Source organism: Durio zibethinus, chromosome 11 (genome assembly GCF_047325235.1).
Source record: "Durio zibethinus cultivar Kanyao isolate XHJ-2024 chromosome 11, ASM4732523v1, whole genome shotgun sequence".
In the NCBI taxonomy this organism is placed as follows: domain Eukaryota; kingdom Viridiplantae; phylum Streptophyta; class Magnoliopsida; order Malvales; family Malvaceae; genus Durio; species Durio zibethinus.
The window spans coordinates 1,890,600-1,909,699 of NC_143172.1; the positions used below are offsets into that span (position 1 = coordinate 1,890,600).

Consider the following 19,100-nt stretch of genomic DNA (forward strand, 5'->3'; position numbering starts at 1 on the left):
AAGGTGAGTAAAGAAAGTGAAAGACCTATTACAGACGTTTCTCGAGCTGCATTCATATTCGGAAAGAACCCTCACATAGAACAATGTTTTCTTCCAAGATCTCTCAGTTTGTCCATTATATATATATATATATATATATATAGATTACTTTAGAAGGTTAAAATTTCTTTGACAGAAAAAATTAAGGACCAAATTTCTCTAAATAAAATTTACCAAGAAATTATTAAACCATTAAAAAAAACAAAGGACAAGTAGTTCTCTTCTTCTTTTTCAATTTATTTTGTAACCAAAATTAAAAAAATATGATCTTGCTGGAACTATACATTTTTTTGCATCTTATAAATTTTGTACTTATAGATTAATTTATTCAAATATCATTATCATTTTAATATAATCGTTGCTAATCATATATTACATGCGTGATAAAATAATTTTTAATTATATTTAAGCATTTGACTTAGTGATTGATATATGATCCTTTGTTTCAAGAATCTAGTTTGAATCCTTTTTTTTTCAAATCAAAATAATTATAATAATAATCTTTAAATAATAAGCTTTATACATTGATTTGATAAAAAAGATTGAAACCCTACCCTTTAAGTAAGAGATTACATATCGATTAACTGAAATAAATGGACGACTACAGTAAGCTCATATTTGAACACTGTGTAATGGCTGCGGCGTGAGGCAAGGTAAAACATTAACCAATAGATCCTTTTGAATTCCTATGCCACACCCTGCACACAATATTAAAATAGAGCTTTATCTTGCTAATTATCAAAATACGTCGCGGAATCTTTTAATATTATTAGCTTTGTATTTGAACACTATGTAATGCTTGTGGCATAAGCACGAGCAAGTAAATTATGCATATAAAACCTGCTTTGAATCCCTTATACCACATGTGTTACACAGTATTAAAATAAAGTTTTCTCTTGCTGATCATCAAAATATGTCGTAAAATCTTTGAGTGGTATTAGCTCTGTATTCGAACACTGTGCAATGCATGCGGCATAAGCATGACCAGATAAATTATGCATATAAAGCCTACTTTGAATCCTTTATATCACATACACTGTATAATATTAAAATAAAGTTTTATTTTTTGCTGATCATCAAAATACGTTGTAGAATCCTTGAATGGTATTAGCTCTGTATTTGAATACTGTGTAATGCTTGTGGCATAAGAGTGAGCAGGTAAATTATCGTATAAAACCTACTTTGAATCTCTTATACCACAAGCATTGCACGGTATTAAACTAGAGCTTTTTTCTTAGTTTTTTTGTTGACTATTGATAATGCGGGAGAGACCTCTGGCCCGGGGCAATTTACAGCCAATGGGAATGCCAACTATTATCCATCCTTTCCTTAAATGCCCAATTCTAAAATGGGGAAGTGTTTTGCAATTCATGGTTAAGAAACCCAGAGACCACTTTTTTTTTTTTTTTTTGCAACTAAAGAAATGTGTCAACAAACCTGCATGCATGGCACCAGCTGGTTCTGAGGAAATATGCCAGAAAATATTTAATCATTTTGGTGTTTATAGTTTTCAAAAAAGGAAGGTAATCTACTCATGAATTGTCTGTCATTTTAGGTTTTATGATGCACTGATTTGATTACAGGAATTAATGATTCATGGTTTTTGAATGCAAAAATGATAAGAACAATATGTAATACAACTTCAAAAAATATTATTTTAGGATAGAAATAATCTTATGGATTTTTGGGACATGTTATATTGTACTTTAAAATCTTGAACATTCTTTCACAAACTATTTGTTGAAAGAATGATAGAGATTAATGGATTGAATTGTAATTAACTACTTTACCAATACTTTTAAAAGATTTAATTAACTGAATTAAGGTTTCAAAAGAAAGGAAATAAAAATAATATAATTTTATTAACTGAATTATTGGGTCTAACGAAAAAAAAAAAAGAACTAAAATTTAAGGAAATATACATGGATACATAAATGGAACTAATTGATCTGAAACTTGTTGCATACAAAAGTTAATATCCAGTCTCCTAACTCTTAAACATATAGACAAATCATTTCAACGTACATTAAAACATTAGTTAGTTTTGAAACAAATTTTAGTATGACATATAAAAGACTATATGGTTGAGAAGCTGGCCAATAATAACTGGTTTGATTTATATATATATATATATATATATATATATATATAAAACATATTTGGATTAGTTTTTATTTTCAGTTTTTTATCACTTTATCATATCACATTATTTGTAATTTTTTCAGATTCAGCTTTCTCAAGCAAGGCCTGTTTCTGCTTTCTTTCATTGTCTTCTTTTCTCCTTCAAACTGGATTTTCATTATCATCTCAACTTCCTGTTCTATTGGTTTGAAGTACTCATCGATGGCAGCTTCCTGAAAGTAAAAAATTTCGTTAGGAATAACGAAAATCATTCCGAAATAGACATATAAGGAAAGCAAAAATGCCTCAGAATTCAGATACTAACAGTGGAATGATTCCCATCATGATATGTGCCTCAGTGAAATATCACATGGGCAGTTTTTAGACAAAAGTTACCATTAGATTTCTTATGGAAGTTTCAATAGTTTGAGTTGATCAAAGTCTGAAAGTAGGGATCTAAGCCTTGCAATGGAAGGGCACATGACCATGCAAGGAACACATAATCTAATAACTTGAGTCTTTATTGGATTTTAACTTTGATAAAATCAACCATAATGGGTCAAACTTATATATAAGAAATTTTGTCTTAACGATCTTCAAAATTACAAGCTTACTAACATATATTCTACAAGAAAAATATCACGAAGCAAAAGTGGCATGAACCTCACAAATGGATTTTTCCGTACAACTTGAGCAACAAAAAATAACTCAAGTTAAAGCTTTTTGGTTCATTTTCCTCACCGATGAATAGAGTAAATGGCAACACTGAATTTTAAAAAAAAAGGGATTAAAAGAACTTCAAAAATCAACTATATGCAAATTTTGGGCCGCAAAAACTGTAATTTTGTAGTGCATTGCTTTCTTGTGCCTGCAGAAATGAAGAGAGAAAAAGACAGCTAACGTTAGGATTTTGGGACAACAAGTTCCATAGATACAATCTGCAGACAATGTCTACTTTAACTTTAGTCTTTAAATCTCATAATCAAGATAATAAAACAGATATAAGTTCTTTAAATCTCAAAATCAAGATAATAAAACAGATGTAAGTTAACTTTCCCAAGTTTATATGCATATCAGAACATACCCTTTTCAACTGCAAACTCAATGCAGTCGCCTCATTGCATAAATAAAGCTTCTGCACCATCCAAACAATCCTAAATTTCTGAGAAAAATTCTTTTGAGTTACTTATTTTAGGAAGTAAAAATCATAACATAGTAAAAAACTTTGTGATGTTATAACCGATTAAGAGCAGCTGCAAACAATATATGTTTCCAAGAGGGCAAGGCAGTTTCCATGTTCAATGTCAAAGTTACCATCAAAATATAGATTTAGTACATAGAAATTAACAAAAAAAAAAAGAAAAGAAAGTAAAAGAGTAATAAAACGTGAGTAAAGAAAGTGAAAGACCTATTGCAGACGTTTCTCAAGCTACAATCTATAGGTTCGAGTTCTAGGTTCTTCATATCCGGAGACAACCCTCACATAGAACAATGTTTTTCTCCCAAAATCCCTCAAATTTTCCATTCCATTTCTTGATATATATATATAGTACTTTAGAAGGTTGAAGTTTCTTTGATAGAAAAAAGGTCCAAATTTCTCTAGATAAAAGTTATCAAGAAATTATTCAACCATTAAAAAACAAAAGACAAGTAGTTCTCTCCTTCTTTTTCAATTTTTTTTGTATCCAAAATTAGAATATAAGATCTTGCTGGAATTAAACAAAAAATTTTTTTTTTTTTGCATCTTGTGAATTTTGCAATTGTAAATTAATTTTATTCAAACATCATCATTATTTTAATATAATTACTGCTACTGACGAATTATATACGTGATAAAATAATCTTTAATTATATTCGAACATTTGATTCAATGATTGATGTATGATCTTTTATTCAAAAAATTCAATTTAAATCTTCCTTTTCCAAATCAAAATAATCTTTAAATAATAAGCTCTATATATTAATTTGAAAAACAAAGATTCAAACCATACTCTTTAAGTAAGAGATTATATATCGATTAATTGAGATAAATGGTTGAATATAGTAAGCTCATATTTGAACATTGTATAATGGCTGCAACATGAAGCAAGGTAAAACATTAACCAGTAGATCCTTTTAAACTCCTATGCTGCATCTATAACACAATATTAAAATAGAGCTTTCTCTTGCTAATCATCAAAATACGTCGTAGAATCTTTTAATATTATTAGCTTTGTATTTGAACACTGTGTAATGCTTGTGGCATAAGCACAAGCAGGTAAATTATGCATATAAAACCTGCTCTGAATCCCTTATACCACATGCATTACACAGCATTAAAATAAAGCTTTCTCTTGCTGATCATCAAAATACATCGTAGAATCCTTGAATCTCTTATACCACATACATGCATGGTATTAAAATAGAGCTTTCTTTTGTTGATCATCAAAATACGTTGTAAAATCCTTGAATTGTATTAGCTCTATATTTGAATACTGTGTAATGCTTGTGGCATGAGAGTGAGCAGGTAAATTATCATATAAAACCTACTTTGAATCTCTTATGCCACATGCATTGCACAGAATTAAAATAGAGCTTTTATCTTTGTTTTTTTTTCCCACTGTTGATAATGCAGGAGAGACCTCTGGCCTGGGGCAATTTATAGCCAATGGGACTGCCAACTACTACCCAGCCTTTCCTCAAATGCCCAATTCTAAAATGGGGAAGTTTTTTGCTATTTATGGTCAAGAATCCCGGAGAACACTATTTTTTGCAACTAAATAAATGTGTCAACAAACCTGCATGCTTGGCACCAGCTGGTTCTGAGGATATATGTTAGAAAATATTTAATCATTTTGCTATTTATAAGTTTCAAAAATGGAAGGTAATCTACTGATGAATTGTCTGTCATTTTACACTGATTTTATTATAGGAATTAATGATTCATGGTTTTTGAGTGCAAAAATGACAAGAACAATATATAATACAACTTCAAAAAATATTATTCTAGGATAGAAATGATCTTGTGGGTTTTAGGGACATGTTATATTGTACTTCAGAATCTTAAACATTCTTTCACCAACTATTTGATGAAAGAATGATGGAGATTAATAGATTGAATTGCAATTAACTACTTTATTAGTACTTCTAAAAGATTTTATTATCTGAATTAACGTTTCGAAAGAAAAAAAATAAAATTAATATGTTTTTATTAACTAAATTAACGGTTATAACGGAAAAAATAAATATATACTAAAATTTAAATAAAAATACATGAATAAATAAATGGAACTAATTAATTTGAAAATTATTGCATATAAAGTTAATATCTAGTCTCCTACCTGATAAACATATAGACAAATCATTTCAACATTAAAACATTAGTTAGTTTTGAAACAAATTTTAGTATGACATATAAAAGACTATATGGTTGAGAAGCTGGCCAATATTCACTGGTTTGATTTTATATATTTATAACATATTTGGATTAGTTTTTATCTTCGGTTTTTTATCACTTTATCATATCACATTATTCGTAATTTTTTCAGACTCAGCTTTCTCAAGCAAGGCCAGTTTCTGCAGTGTTGCCAGCATATTTTTCATTGTCTTCTCTTCTCTTTCAAGCTGGATTTTCATTATCATCTCAACATCCTGGTCTAATGGTTTGAAATACTCATAAATATGGCAGCTTAACGTAAACAATTTCGTTATTAAGAACGAAAATCATTTGAAATAGACATATAAGGAAAACAAAAATGCCTCAGAATTCAGAAACTACCAGTGGAATGATTCCCATCATGATATGTGCCTCAGTGAAATATCATTTAAGCAGTATTTTGACAAAAGTGACCATTAGATTTTTTATGGGAGGTTTCAATATTTTGAGTTGATCAAAGTCTGAAAGTAGGGATCTGAGCCTTGAAATGGAAGGGCACATGACCAAGAAAGGAACACATAATCTAATAACTTGAGTCTTTATTGGATTTTAACTTTGATAAAATCAACCATAATGGGTCAAACATATATACAAGAAATTTTATCTTATCGATCTTCAAAATTACAAGCTTACTAACATATATTATACAAGAAAAATATCACGCAGCAAAAGTGGCATGAACCTCACAGATGGATTTTTTCTATACAACTTGAGCGATGAAAAATCACACAAGTTAAAGCTCTTTGGTTCATTTTCCTCACCGATGAATAGAGGTTATAAATGGCAACACAAAACTTTAAAAAAAAAAGGTGATTACAAGAACTTCAAAAATCACTATATGCAAATTTTGGGCTGCAAAAGCTGTAATTTTGCAGTGCCTTGCTTTCCTGTTCCTGCAGAAATGAAGAGAGAAAAAGACAGTTAACGTTAGGATTTGGGGACAACAAGTTCCATAGATACAATCTGCAGACAATGTCTATTTAAACTTTAGTCTTTAAATCTCAAAATCAAGATAATAAAACAGACGTAAGTTAACTTTCCCAAGTTTATATGCATATCAGAACATACCCTTTTCAACTGCAAACTCAATGCAGTCACCTCATTGCATAAATAAAGCTTCTTCACCATTCACACAATCTTAAATTTCTGAGAAAAATTCTTTTGAGTTACTTATTTTGGGAAGTAAAAATCATAACATACTCAAAAACTTTGTGATTTTATAAGCGATTAAGAGTAGCTGCAAACAATATATGTTTCCAAGAAGGCAAGGCAGTTTCCATGTTCAATGTCAAAGTTACCATCAAAATGTAGATTTAGGTCCATAAGTGCATAGAAGTTTAAAAAAAAAAGAAAAAGAAGGAAGTAAAAGAGTAATAAAAGGTGAGTAAAGAAAGTGAAAGACCTATCGCAGACGTTTCTCAAGCTACAATCTATAGGTTCGAGTTCTAGGTTGTTCATATCCGGAGACAACCCTCACAACATAGAACAATGTTTTTCTCCGGAAATCCCTCAAATTTTCCATTCCATTTCTTGATATTCATATATATATATATATATATCTATATATATATATATATATATATATAGTACTTTAGAAGGTTGAAATTTCTTTGATAGAAAAAAGGTCCAAATTTCTCTTGATAAAATTTATCAAGAAATTATTCAACCATTAAAAAACAAAAGACAAGTAGTTCTCTTCTTCTTTTTCACTTTTTTTTTTATCCAAAATTAGAATATAAGATCTTGTTGGAATTAAATAATTTTTTTTTTGCATATTGTGAATTTTGCATTTGTAGATTAATTTTATTCAAACATTATCATTATTTTAATAGAATCACTGTTATTGATGAATTACATATGTGATAAAATAATCTTTAATTATATTCGAAAATTTGATTCAATGATTGATATATGATCCTTTATTCAAAGAATTCAATTTGAATCCTTCTTTTCAAATCAAAATAATAAGAATAATAATCTTTAAATAATAAGCTTTATATATTAATTTGAAAAATAAATATTCAAACCATACTCTTTAAGTAAGAGATTATATGTCGATTAATTGAGATAAATGGTCGAATATAGTAAGCTCATATTTGAACATTGTATAATGGCTGCAACATGAAAGCAAGGTAAAACATTAACCAATAGATCCTTTTAAACCCCTATGCTGCACCTATAACACAATATTAAAATAGAGCTTTCTCTTGCTAATCATCAAAATACGTCGTAGAATCTTTTAATATTATTAGCTTTGTATTTGAACATTGTGTAATGCTTGTGGCATAAGCACAAGCAGGTAAATTATGCATATAAAACCTGCTCTGAATCCCTTATACCACATGCATTACACAGCATTAAAATAAAGCTTTCTCTTGCTGATCATCAAAATAAATAGTAGAATCCTTGAATCTCTTATACCACATACACTGCATAGTATTAAAATAGAGCTTTCTTTTGTTGATCATCAAAATACGTTGTAAAATCCTTGAATTGTATTAGCTCTATATTTGAATACTGTGTAATGCTTGTGGCATGAGAGTGAGCAGGTAAATTATCATATAAAACCTACTTTGAATCTCTTATGCCACATGCATTGCACAGAATTAAAATAGAGCTTTTATCTTTGTGTTTTTTTCCCACTGTTGATAATGCAGGAGAGACCTCTGGCCTGGGGCAATTTATAGCCAATGGGACTGCCAACTACTACCCAGCCTTTCCTCAAATGCTCAATTCTAAAATGGGGAAGTTTTTTGCTATTTATGGTTAAGAATCCCGGAGAACAGTATTTTTTGCAACTAAATAAATGTGTCAAACAAACCTGCATGCATGGCACCAGCTGGTTCTGAGGAAATATGCTAGAAAATATTTAATCATTTTGCTATTTATAATTTTCAAAAATGGAAGGTAATCTACTCATGAATTGTCTGTCATTTTACACTGATTTGATTATAGGAATTAATTATTCATGGTTTTTGAGTGCAAAAATGACAAGAACAATATATAATACAACTTCAAAAAATATTATTCTAGGATAGAAATGATGGGTTTTAGGGACATGTTACATTGTACTTCAGAATCTTAAACATTCTTTCACCAACTATTTGATGAATGAATGATGGAGATTAATAGATTGAATTGCAATTAACTACTTTATTAGTACTTTCAAAAGATTTTACTAACTACATTAACATCTCGAAAGAAAGGAAATAAAATTAATATGTTTTTATTAACAGAATTAACGATTATAACGGAAAAAATAAATATATACTAAAATTTAAATAAAAATACATGGATAAATAAATGGAACTAATTAATTTGAAAATTATTGCATATAAAGTTAATATCTAGTCTTCTAACTCATAAACATATAGACAAATCATTTCAACATTAAAACATTAGTTAGTTTTGAAACAAATTTTAGTGTGACATATAAAAGACTATATGGTTGAGAAGCTGGCCAATAATCACTGGTTTGATTTTATATATTTATAACATATTTGGATTAGTTTTTATTTTCAGTTTTTTATCACTTTATCATATCACGTTATTCGTAATTTTTTCAGACTCAGCTTTCTCAAGCAAGGCTAGTTTCTGCAGTGTTGCCAGCATATCTTTCATTGTCTTCTCTTCTCCTTCAAGCTGGATTTTCATTATCATCTCAACATCCTGGTCTAATGGTTTGAAATACTCATAAATATGGCAGCTTCCTGAACGTAACAATTTCGTTATTAAGAACGAAAATCATTTGAAATAGACATATAAGGAAAACAAAAATGCCTCAGAATTCAGAAACTACCAGTGGAATGATTCCCATCATGATATGTGCCTCAGTGAAAAATCACTTAAGCAGTATTTTGACAAAAGTGACCATTAGATTTTTTATGGGAGGTTTCAATATTTTGAGTTGATCAAAGTCTGAAAGTAGGGATCTGAGCCTTGAAATGGAAGGGCACATGACCAAGAAAGGAACACATAATCTAATAACTTGAGTCTTTATTGGATTTTAACTTTGATAAAATCAACCATAATGGGTCAAACATATATACAAGAAATTTTATCTTATCGATCTTCAAAATTACAAGCTTACTAACATATATTCTACAAGAAAAATATCACGCAGCAAAAGTGGCATGAACCTCACAGATGGATTTTTTCTATACAACTTGAGCGATGAAAAATCACACAAGTTAAAGCTCTTTGGTTCATTTTCCTCACCGATGAATAGAGGTTATAAATGGCAACACAAAACTTTAAAAAAAAAAAGGTGATTACAAGAACTTCAAAAATCACTATATGCAAATTTTGGGCTGCAAAAGCTGTAATTTTGCAGTGCCTTGCTTTCTTGTTCCTGCAGAAATGAAGAGAGAAAAAGACAGTTAACGTCAGGATTTGGGGACAACAAGTTCCATAGATACAATCTGCAGACAATGTCTATTTAAACTTTAGTCTTTAAATCTCAAAATCAAGATAATAAAACAGATGTAAGTTAACTTTCCCAAGTTTATATGCATATCAGAACATACCCTTTTCAACTGCAAACTCAATGCAGTCACCTCATTGCATAAATAAAGCTTCTTCACCATTCACACAATCTTAAATTTCTGAGAAAAATTCTTTTGAGTTACTTATTTTGGGAAGTAAAAATCATAACATACTCAAAAACTTTGTGATTTTATAAGCGATTAAGAGTAGCTGCAAACAATATATGTTTCCAAGAAGGCAAGGCAGTTGCCATGTTCAATGTCAAAGTTACCATCAAAATATAGATTTAGGTCCATAAGTGCATAGAAGTTAAGGGAAAAAAAAAAGGAAGTAAAAGAGAAATAAAAGGTGAGTAAAGAAAGTGAAAGACCTATTGCAGACGTTTGTCAAGCTACAATCTATAGGTTCGAGTTCTAGATTCTTCATATCCGGAGACTACCCTCAATAGAACAATATTTTTCTTCCAAATTCCCTCAAAATTTCCATTCAATTTCTTGATATCGATATTGATATATATATATATATATATATATTTATATATATATTTATATTTATATAAACACATAGTACTTTAGAAGGTTGAAATTTCTTTGACAGGAAAAAGGTCCAAATTTCTCTAGATAAAATTTATCAAGAAATTATTCAACCATTAAAAAACAAAACACAAATAGTTCTCTTCTTCTTTTTCAAATTATTTTGTAACCAAAATTAGAAAATATGATCTTGCTGGAATTAAACAATTTTTTTTTTGGCATCTTATGAATTTTACATTTGTAGATTAATTTTCTACAAACATCATCATCATTTTAATAGAATTACAACTAATATTAAATTACATACGTGATAAAATAATCTTTAATTATATTTAAGCATTTGATTTAATGATTGATGTATAATCTTTTACTCAAAGAATCCAGTTTAAATCTTTTTTTTTTCAAATCAAATAATAAGAATAATAATCTTAAAATAATAAGATCTATATATTGATTTGAAAAACAAAGATTCAAACCCTACTCTTTAAGTAAGAGATCATATACCGACTAATTGAGATAAATGGTCGAGTATAATAAGCTCATATTTGAACACGTTGTAATGGCTGAGGCATGAGGCAAGGTAAAACATTAACCAAAAGATCCTTTTGAATACCTATGCCGCACCCAGCACACAATATTAAAATAGAGCTTTATCTTGCTAATCTTCAAAATACGTCGCAGAATTTTTTAATATTATTAGCTTTGTATTTAAACACTGTGTAATGCTTGTGGCATAAGCACAAGTAGGTAAATTATGCATATAAAACCTACTTTAAATCCCTTATACCACATGCGTTACACAGCATTAAAATAAAGCTTTCTCTTGCTGATTATCAAAATACGTTGTAGAATCCTTGAATGATATTGACTCTGTATTTGAACATTGTGCAATGCATGCAGTATAAGAGTGAGCAGGTAAATTATGTATATAAAACCTACTTTGAATCCCTTGCACCGCATGCACTGCACAATATTAAAATAGAGCTATGTTTTTCTGATCATCAAAATACGTCGTAGAATTTTTAAATGATATTAACTCTGTATTTGAATACTGTGTAATGCTTGTGGCATAAAAGTGAGTAGGTAAATTATCATATTAAACCTACTTTGAATCTCTTAGACCACATGCACTACACAGTATTAAAATAGAGTTTTTTTTTTTTTGTTCGCTCTTGATAGTGTGCAGGAGAGACCTCTGGCCTGGGGCAATTTATAAGCAATGAGACTGCCAACTACTACCCAGCCTTTCCTTAAATGCCCAATTCTAAAATGGGGAAGTTTTTTGCTATTCATGGTTAAGAATTCCGGAGACCACTATTTTTTGCAACTAAATAAATGTGTCAAACAAACCTGCGTGCATGGCACCAGCTGGTTCTGAGGAAATATGCTAGAAAATATTTAATCATTTTGCTATTTATAATTTTCAAAAAAGGAAGGTAATCTACTTATGAATTGTCTGTCATTCTACACTGATTTGATTTAGGAATTAATGATTCATGGTTTTTTAGTGCAAAAATGATAAGAACAATATATAATACAACTTCACAAAATATTCTTATAGGATAGAAATGATCTTTTGTGGGTTTTAAAGACATGTTATATTGTACTTTAGAATCTTGAACATTCTTTCACCAACTATTTGATGAAAGAATGATGGAGATTTATAAATTGGTTTGCAATTAATTACTTTATTAGTACTTATAAAAGATTTTATTAACAAAATTAACATCTCGAAAAAAAAATAAAATCTTTGTATTAACTTAATTAACGGTTCTAACGAAAAAAAATAAATATTAACTAAAATTTAAATAAATATACATGGATTCATAAATGGAACTAATTGATTTGAAAATTATTGCATACAAAGTTAATATTTAGTCTCCTAACTCATAAGCATGCAGACATAACATTTCAACAATTAAACATTAGTTAGATTCGAATATGATATATAATATATGGTTGAGAAGCTGTTCAATATTTCATTGGTTTGACTCTTTTATATATATATATATATATATATATACACGTATATGCACGCACGTTAATACATATAAGGATTACTTTATCATATTATATATTATAAAATTAAAATCAATATTTTTGTCTTGTTAAGATTAGCTGGTCCTTAAGCCTTACCATAATAAAACATGAATACATGAAAAGATATTAGGTATAACACAAAAAACTTAGAATTTAAATTTTAAAATTAAATTTTCAGTGAATTAAGATGCGTAAGTTCAAGGTTATTGGATAAAGAAAAAAAGTTCTTTGATCAACCGTTTCCCTGTCGCAATTGATGCATAGTTGCATTGGAATGGGCTTTGGAGAACAAATTATTGGATAAGGTTTCTTAAATTCTAACAGTAAGCCTAATTTCCAAATGCCCAAAAGATAAAAGACGGAGTGACCCAAACAAATCAGAAATTGGCCCAAAAAAACTAGACAAACCAGAGTCTTTAGCTTCTTAAACACGCTACTCTCCATTTTCACTCTCTCGCTCCGTTCCATTTCTATCTCCGAAGCATCTTGTTTCTATTTTTCCTTCATTTTTGTTTGTTTCGCATTTTCCAGGTTTTGTTCTTATGCAATAATTATCCTGTATAACAAATGCATGTGTTTTTAGGTCTTTTTGAAAGTTGAGAATGAAGATTCTTCGACTACAATCGATGGAGGGGCCAAAAAGGAAACACATTTTTGGCATTTGTTATGTTTCTTATTTGATGATTGCCCTGATGTGTGTTTTTCTAGGGTTATAATTTATTAAGCTTATTTTCTTATGGTTTGATTTTCAAGGAAAAATCAAAACTTTCTTAGGAAGAAAGTTGTCATTTTTCTCATTATTCTTAATATTTTTTATTGGTTTAAGTTGAAATTAATGGGTTTCTTTTTTCTTCAAAGAAATGTAGTTCAATTTAATTTTTGTGATTACAATTGCAATTAATTTAGTAAGATTCTGCTGATATTGCAAGCAAACAAATGACAATTAGGCAGTAAAATTAACTGCTTATTCCGATATCTTTTCAATGAAGTCCTCAAATACTGGTTTAATTTTCAAATAAAGATTGATACTTTCCATTGATATTCCTCTTTTTGTTTTTCCAGATGGGGAGAGTGGCTGCGTTTACTTAACTGTTAAGAAAGGGGCGCATCAACTAAGGAATTGATATTGCCTTATCTATCAGCTTCAAATGTTCATATTAAGGTAACTTTACTACCTACAAGAGTAAGGTAATAGTTTATTACATTTGTTAAAGTGAGTAAAGATTAGTAAAACCATTGAAATCCTCTGTAGTTGTAGAATCATCATACCATGTAATGCATTTGCGGTAGTGGCATTACCTTGTTTGAAATATCACAGGTGTAGGAACAGTCCTGAATTTGGAGCAATCGATTCTTTAATGCAAAGATAGAAGGCTAAGCAATGGAGTCTACATCTGAGGAAACGAAGGAGCCCAGCCAACCAAATCAGGGAACCTTACTGCAGTCAGCTTTTATGGATTCTATAGCATTGCAAGAACAATTTTTTGAACGGTCTCTGCCGAGCCAACAGCTGTGGTCCCAACAGCTTGCTGATGCACAGGAGGCAAGGATAAAAGCAGCCGTTCAGAAGACCACAGAATGTGCGGCCGAAGTTGGTGAAATTTTTAAAGGGGAAAACAATTTTGCATCAGAAGTGAAAACACATGAATTTAACTCAGAAAGGTATGCTCCTATGGCTTTAACATATAATTTTTAATATACAAGCAGGAATGTATTGACATATTGTTCAATTAGCTCTCTCTCTAGAGCTCTCACCCCTCATTGCTTGAAGTTAACTATATGAAAGTGTACTTTCGTTTTTGGTTTGTTAGCAATGTGGTGATACTGGTGATTCTGATTGTTGTCAAAATTCCACCTGAAAAAACATGCAACTGTCTAAATCAAACAGACTAAAAAAATGAGCTTGGTATTTAGAGTAAATTTTCTTTCAAAGGTGCCTTAAACCAAAGTCAATAGATTCATCGATTGTTTTAAATCTCATGTGAATTAAGTTTGTAGCATTTTTGCTATATAGTTCTTTGCTACGGAGTTTACAATGGCATTTTACTTTCCCATAACGGATCCAATAAATTTACCTCTAAATTGAAAGGAAAAATGAAGTGTGCCATGCAAACCATGCAAATTGCAGAGTAACTAGTCTCTATTTTCTGATCAAAAGCTTCTGATAGATATTGACCTCAGTATAACCATCATGATATTTTTCTTTTATATGTGCTTTCATTTATTATTCATCAATATGTGCAACTTTTTTTATTCGTTGGGATCTCATTTTGGCTAGGGGCAATAAGGAATGGAAGGCTCAATTACAGCCTCCATCTCAGCAATTTTCAAGATCAAAATCTAGATCTAATCTCTTCCAATATCCAGAAGTTTACAAGAAACATAGGAAGTATTCACCGGGAGATCATGTCAGCAAGTGGGATGTTCGAAATTTCAACTCTTACACCCGTTATGATCATTACAAGGACCACCATAGATCACATCGCAGAGAGAATGCATGTGATAGTGAGGATAGGAGATTGCATACAGGCAGAAGCCTGAGAAGAAGCTGGAACAGGGAAAGGAGATCTCCATCTAAATCAGAGCCTCGGAGGTACTGCCAGCCTTGGAGGTATTGCCGTGAGGAGTCTCATTCCTCGAGGTCTGGGAGTTTTGGATGCCAGTCTATTGATAGTAGAAGCAGAAATTATCATAGGGTGTGTAGAAGTCCTGTTGATGACAGTAGAAAGCACGGAGAAAGGAGAGGTGCATCATCCTTAGAGACTGGTAGGAGTCAAAAGAGTAGAGATTTTCTGCTAAACGACCATAATGTTGATCATGTAAACTACATCAATGAGGTCAGTGAGCCTACAGGTACCAGGCAGAGTAAGCAAACCGTGCATGGAAACAGTCTGAATGCAAAAGCACCCTTAGCCTCAGTTTGTGTCAGCGATCTTCAAGATCATCTTCAACCATTGCCTCTTGGCAATATGGCCCATTCAACAAAAACGGGTTGTTGGCCAAGTGTGAAAGTTGGCAATGGACCTGAAAGAATGAGAAAGAGTCAACATGACCTGTATAAGGGGACGAATGCATGCACAAAATTCAGGAAGACTCATAAGACTGACTTAAAGGACATGATTGTGAAGAAAAAGGAACTAGATGAGACCAGCCTTGTAAACAAGGCTAGAGATGCAAAGGAGCTTCTAAATGACCCTACTGAAATAACACGCTATCCTTCATCGGAACGGGGGATCCAAGCAGCAATTAGAGCCAGAGGGAAGAAAGGAACTTGGGAGAAAACACTATATAAGGAATGAGGGAGAAGGATCTGAATATGATAGTGGCTGCGTGGATGCTAAGTTGGAAGCCAGAAAGAAAAGAAGAAAATGAAGAGGCATCTGTGATAGCTTCTAAGTCATTTTTAAGTTTATAATCAGCATTTTGCCATTGATAAAAGCGTTATGTTTTCCAATTTTAGGTAACGTGCAGAGGGTAGATATGATCCGACGAACAGGAGACTTCGGTAAATTTCTTTGGTATTCTCATTACCAAGTACTCCTTAAATCGTACTCCGTTGCATTATATAAACAAACTGTACTAGTAAAAATTCAGTATTTGCTAGAAAGAAAAACTTTTTTGTTATACCATTCGGTGGGGGTTAATGCCAATATGTTATTGGCTATGATTTTTTAGTCAATTAGAACGACTATAGACCATTGGCTTGCTAAAACAGGCATCACCAATTCGCCATAGGGGAAAAAGAATGTACTAAATCATTTGTCGTTGCTTTAATCTGGACAGTTATTGGTCAAAAAAGAAAAAAAAATGTAAGCGGAAATTTGTTTGGCGCAACTTTTAAGTTCCAGCGTGAAAAACGTGAAAAGTCGTGGTGTGTTTTAATCAGTGCGTCAATTCCCGCTCTCGTGCTAAAAACTGATCAACCATAAAGACTGTGCAACAACGATGTTACAGCAGAAATCGGAGCAAATAGAGAAAGAACCCTTTGACCCACGATTCTCTACGAAGAAATTGGGGTGACAGTAGCTCATGTAACTGAAAGTTGGCCAATGCAGGGGAATGAGGCGTCCGGGGGTGGGCAGGATTAACTTTTGATGTAAGTAGTCCAAGTCCAAAAAGTAGAAGAATATTCAAATAAAATCACAAGATAAAATGGTTAAAATATCACATTAATATTCTGCCATATGCAAATAGGGCGATTAAGAAAATGCAACCATGAGAAAAACAAATATTAACATGTCATTAGTTTGACAAACTTGCCAAACAAAAACCATCAACGGATGCAAAAACAGTAAGACCTATCATTTCCGTACATGGTAATTTACTACAAAAAGCATAAAAACAACTTTGATTTGACAACTTCCTGCATCTTTCCAAGGCAGGTTCGCTGAGCAAACAAACCCTGCTACTGGTTTATGATTTAGTCACTCCTCTTTTTCTTCTTCTTCTCACTTTTCTCAGCTGAATTTTTTAACTGAAACACGTAGGTTTGATGTTAGGACAGATACATAAGAATGAAAAGTAACATAAACTCAGTCGTAAAATAAATTAAAAGAAAATTTTTATCAGTTATTCTAGCTTGACTCACCATGATCATCAGAATGCGGACAAATACAGCAACAAAATCAGTGAAAAGGGTCAAGGCATGCTTCACATAGTCCAGATCGCCCAAGTGTGCCTTCTCGATTATGTCCTGTGTGTCCACTACCATGTAGCCCACAAACACCAAAAGCCCAAAATAGATCTGTCAGATCAATCAAAGACAGATGAATGTCAGTCACAGGCAATAGTAGCTTTTCAAGTACTACAAGAACACAGAATTTTCGATTAATGTTCACACACCTCAAACATTAAGAAGGCTGTTGAACCACCAAAGATAGAGGAGGCAAAATGCAACCACAGAAGCATTGACACGCCAGATGATAGCAAGCCACCAAGGTAAAGGTACTCTCTGCGCCGAGCTAACATGGCAGCTCCTGAAAAACATGCAAAGGCCAACGCTGTTCCCACAAATGCAGCTACCAAAACACTGTTACAATGGAGAAAAACATCATGAGTTATTCTTTTTCTTTTATTGATCAAGTTTAAAAGAAGAAAAAGCATTTGAAAGTCACCCACCCAATTGAGATTCACAGGACAAGATAATGGTAAAAGTAAAATAGCAATTAACCATAGTCATCCACCACTATGGAAAGGCCCCTAACCTTTAAAAGAGTTGAGGGATTTGAATATCAATTACCGTATTTCATTCATATAAATTTAATATTAGCTTCAAAAGGTAACACAAAATGAATATATTCTAACTTGATTCAAAATCCATGTATTTTCACCACATGGATATATTATTAATAATACAAAATACCCAGTAAAGGGTAAATACCTTGGGTCAATCTGAATGGCCAAGTCAATCAGAGGACCAATTGAAGCCCCTTCAAACACTGCCGACATCATCAGAAGAGAAACCCTCTTTTGCTGTAAAATTTACAATACCACATTAAAAGACGAGTTCTAAACATGCAAAAGAACTATCATTATTTAAGATAAGTCAAGTAAGATTATTACCTCTTGATAAGGAGGGGTAGAGAGAAGCCAAATTATGGTTCCAAAGCATGCAAATGTCGTGAGGTAACCCCCAATGTTCCAAAGGAGATGAAGATAAGCCCCAAAAGCAGAGGCAACCAGTGCACAACATAGGGTCAAATAAACCTGCAAATTAGAAACACTATATTCAGATAATCAAGAAACAAAATCGTAGAACAAAGAATAATTAAATAGATAAATTTGATTTAAAATCAAGGATAAAATGACAATAAGCATTAAAATCACATAAAGATGAGAACTGTACATCTTTTACAGTATCAGAACCAAAGAAAGATTCAATTCAAGAGATCCACCAAAAAAAATCAATTTGCAAAACCCTAGGTTACAAATTAGGGGCATATTCAAAAGAAATGAAATAAACCTGCAAACTAAAAACACTATATTCGGATAATCAAGAAAACAAAATTTGTAAGCAAAAAATAACTAAATAAATAAAATCTGACCAAAAATCGAAGATAAAATCATAAGCATTAGGAACACATAAAGATGATAACTGTATTCTTTTTTATTCTCAAAACCGAAGAAAGATTCAATCCAAGAGATCAAACAATAAAGTCAAGGGACAAATTCAACAAGAATTGACAATTGGCAAAAGATATTACATCATAATTTCTTAAATTTTGGGAAGATTACCCTTTTGAGATGAGTCTGAACATTAGGAGAGATCTGGCGGAAATTCTTGAGAGTATCGTAACTCCAGTTGTTTCTTGATTGAGAATCGAAGAACGAAGAGAACGCGTCCATTGTTAGTTGAGAGAGAAAATGAGAGAAATCGCAAGATAATTTGGAAAGAAAATGATATAAAGCGTCTCGAATTGGATTTTGCCTACGACCTGGATCAGCGTATTTAATGGACCTGGTTCGGA

The 19,100-nt window shown here is 31.4% G+C and overlaps 2 protein-coding genes across 6 annotated transcripts; one reads left to right on the forward strand and one right to left on the reverse strand.

The window, feature by feature from the left end:
• Positions 1 to 13,025: 13,025 nt before the first annotated feature.
• Positions 13,026 to 16,324, forward strand: LOC111289363 (uncharacterized). 4 transcript variants are annotated; one of them, XM_089767591.1, is made up of 4 exons: positions 13,026 to 13,164; positions 13,696 to 13,795; positions 13,952 to 14,295; positions 14,912 to 16,324. In XM_089767591.1, the coding sequence occupies exons 3-4, from the start codon at positions 14,015 to 14,017 to the stop codon at positions 15,930 to 15,932; spliced, it is 1,302 nt and encodes a 433-aa protein (XP_089623717.1). In that variant the 5' UTR covers positions 13,026 to 13,164; positions 13,696 to 13,795; positions 13,952 to 14,014; the 3' UTR covers positions 15,933 to 16,324. The 4 variants fall into 4 exon arrangements, with proteins under 4 accessions (XP_089623717.1, XP_089623718.1, XP_022736074.2 ...); XM_089767592.1 differs by having other exon boundaries at positions 13,085 to 13,296; XM_022880339.2 differs by lacking the exon at positions 13,026 to 13,164 and having other exon boundaries at positions 13,321 to 13,795.
• Positions 16,325 to 16,786: 462 nt separating this feature from the next.
• On the reverse strand, positions 16,787 to 19,051 carry LOC111289361 (bax inhibitor 1-like). 2 transcript variants are annotated; one of them, XM_022880338.2, is made up of 6 exons: positions 18,868 to 19,051; positions 18,196 to 18,339; positions 18,014 to 18,105; positions 17,476 to 17,662; positions 17,222 to 17,377; positions 16,787 to 17,107 (listed from the first exon to the last, which is right to left on the reverse strand). In XM_022880338.2, exons 1-6 carry the CDS (start codon positions 18,976 to 18,978, stop codon positions 17,054 to 17,056), a joined length of 744 nt encoding a protein of 247 aa, XP_022736073.2. In that variant the 5' UTR covers positions 18,979 to 19,051; the 3' UTR covers positions 16,787 to 17,053. The 2 variants fall into 2 exon arrangements, with proteins under 2 accessions (XP_022736073.2, XP_089623719.1); XM_089767593.1 differs by having other exon boundaries at positions 18,196 to 18,355.
• Between the last annotated feature and the right edge of the window lie 49 nt (positions 19,052 to 19,100).

Excerpts from the sequence above, each read along its gene's own strand:
- LOC111289361 (XM_022880338.2), bottom strand. The coding sequence starts at position 18,978 with ATGGACGCGTTCTCTTCGTTCTTCGATTCTCAATCAAGAAACAACTGG. Across the intron at positions 17,663-18,013 it reads GCCATTCAGATTGACCCAAG|TGTTTTGGTAGCTGCATTTG; the intron begins GTATTTACCCTT and ends CCATTGTAACAG. Across the intron at positions 17,378-17,475 it reads CAGCCTTCTTAATGTTTGAG|ATCTATTTTGGGCTTTTGGT; the intron begins GTGTGTGAACAT and ends TTGATCTGACAG.
- LOC111289363 (XM_089767591.1), top strand. The coding sequence starts at position 14,015 with ATGGAGTCTACATCTGAGGAAACGAAGGAGCCCAGCCAACCAAATCAG. Across the intron at positions 14,296-14,911 it reads CATGAATTTAACTCAGAAAG|GGGCAATAAGGAATGGAAGG; the intron begins GTATGCTCCTAT and ends CATTTTGGCTAG.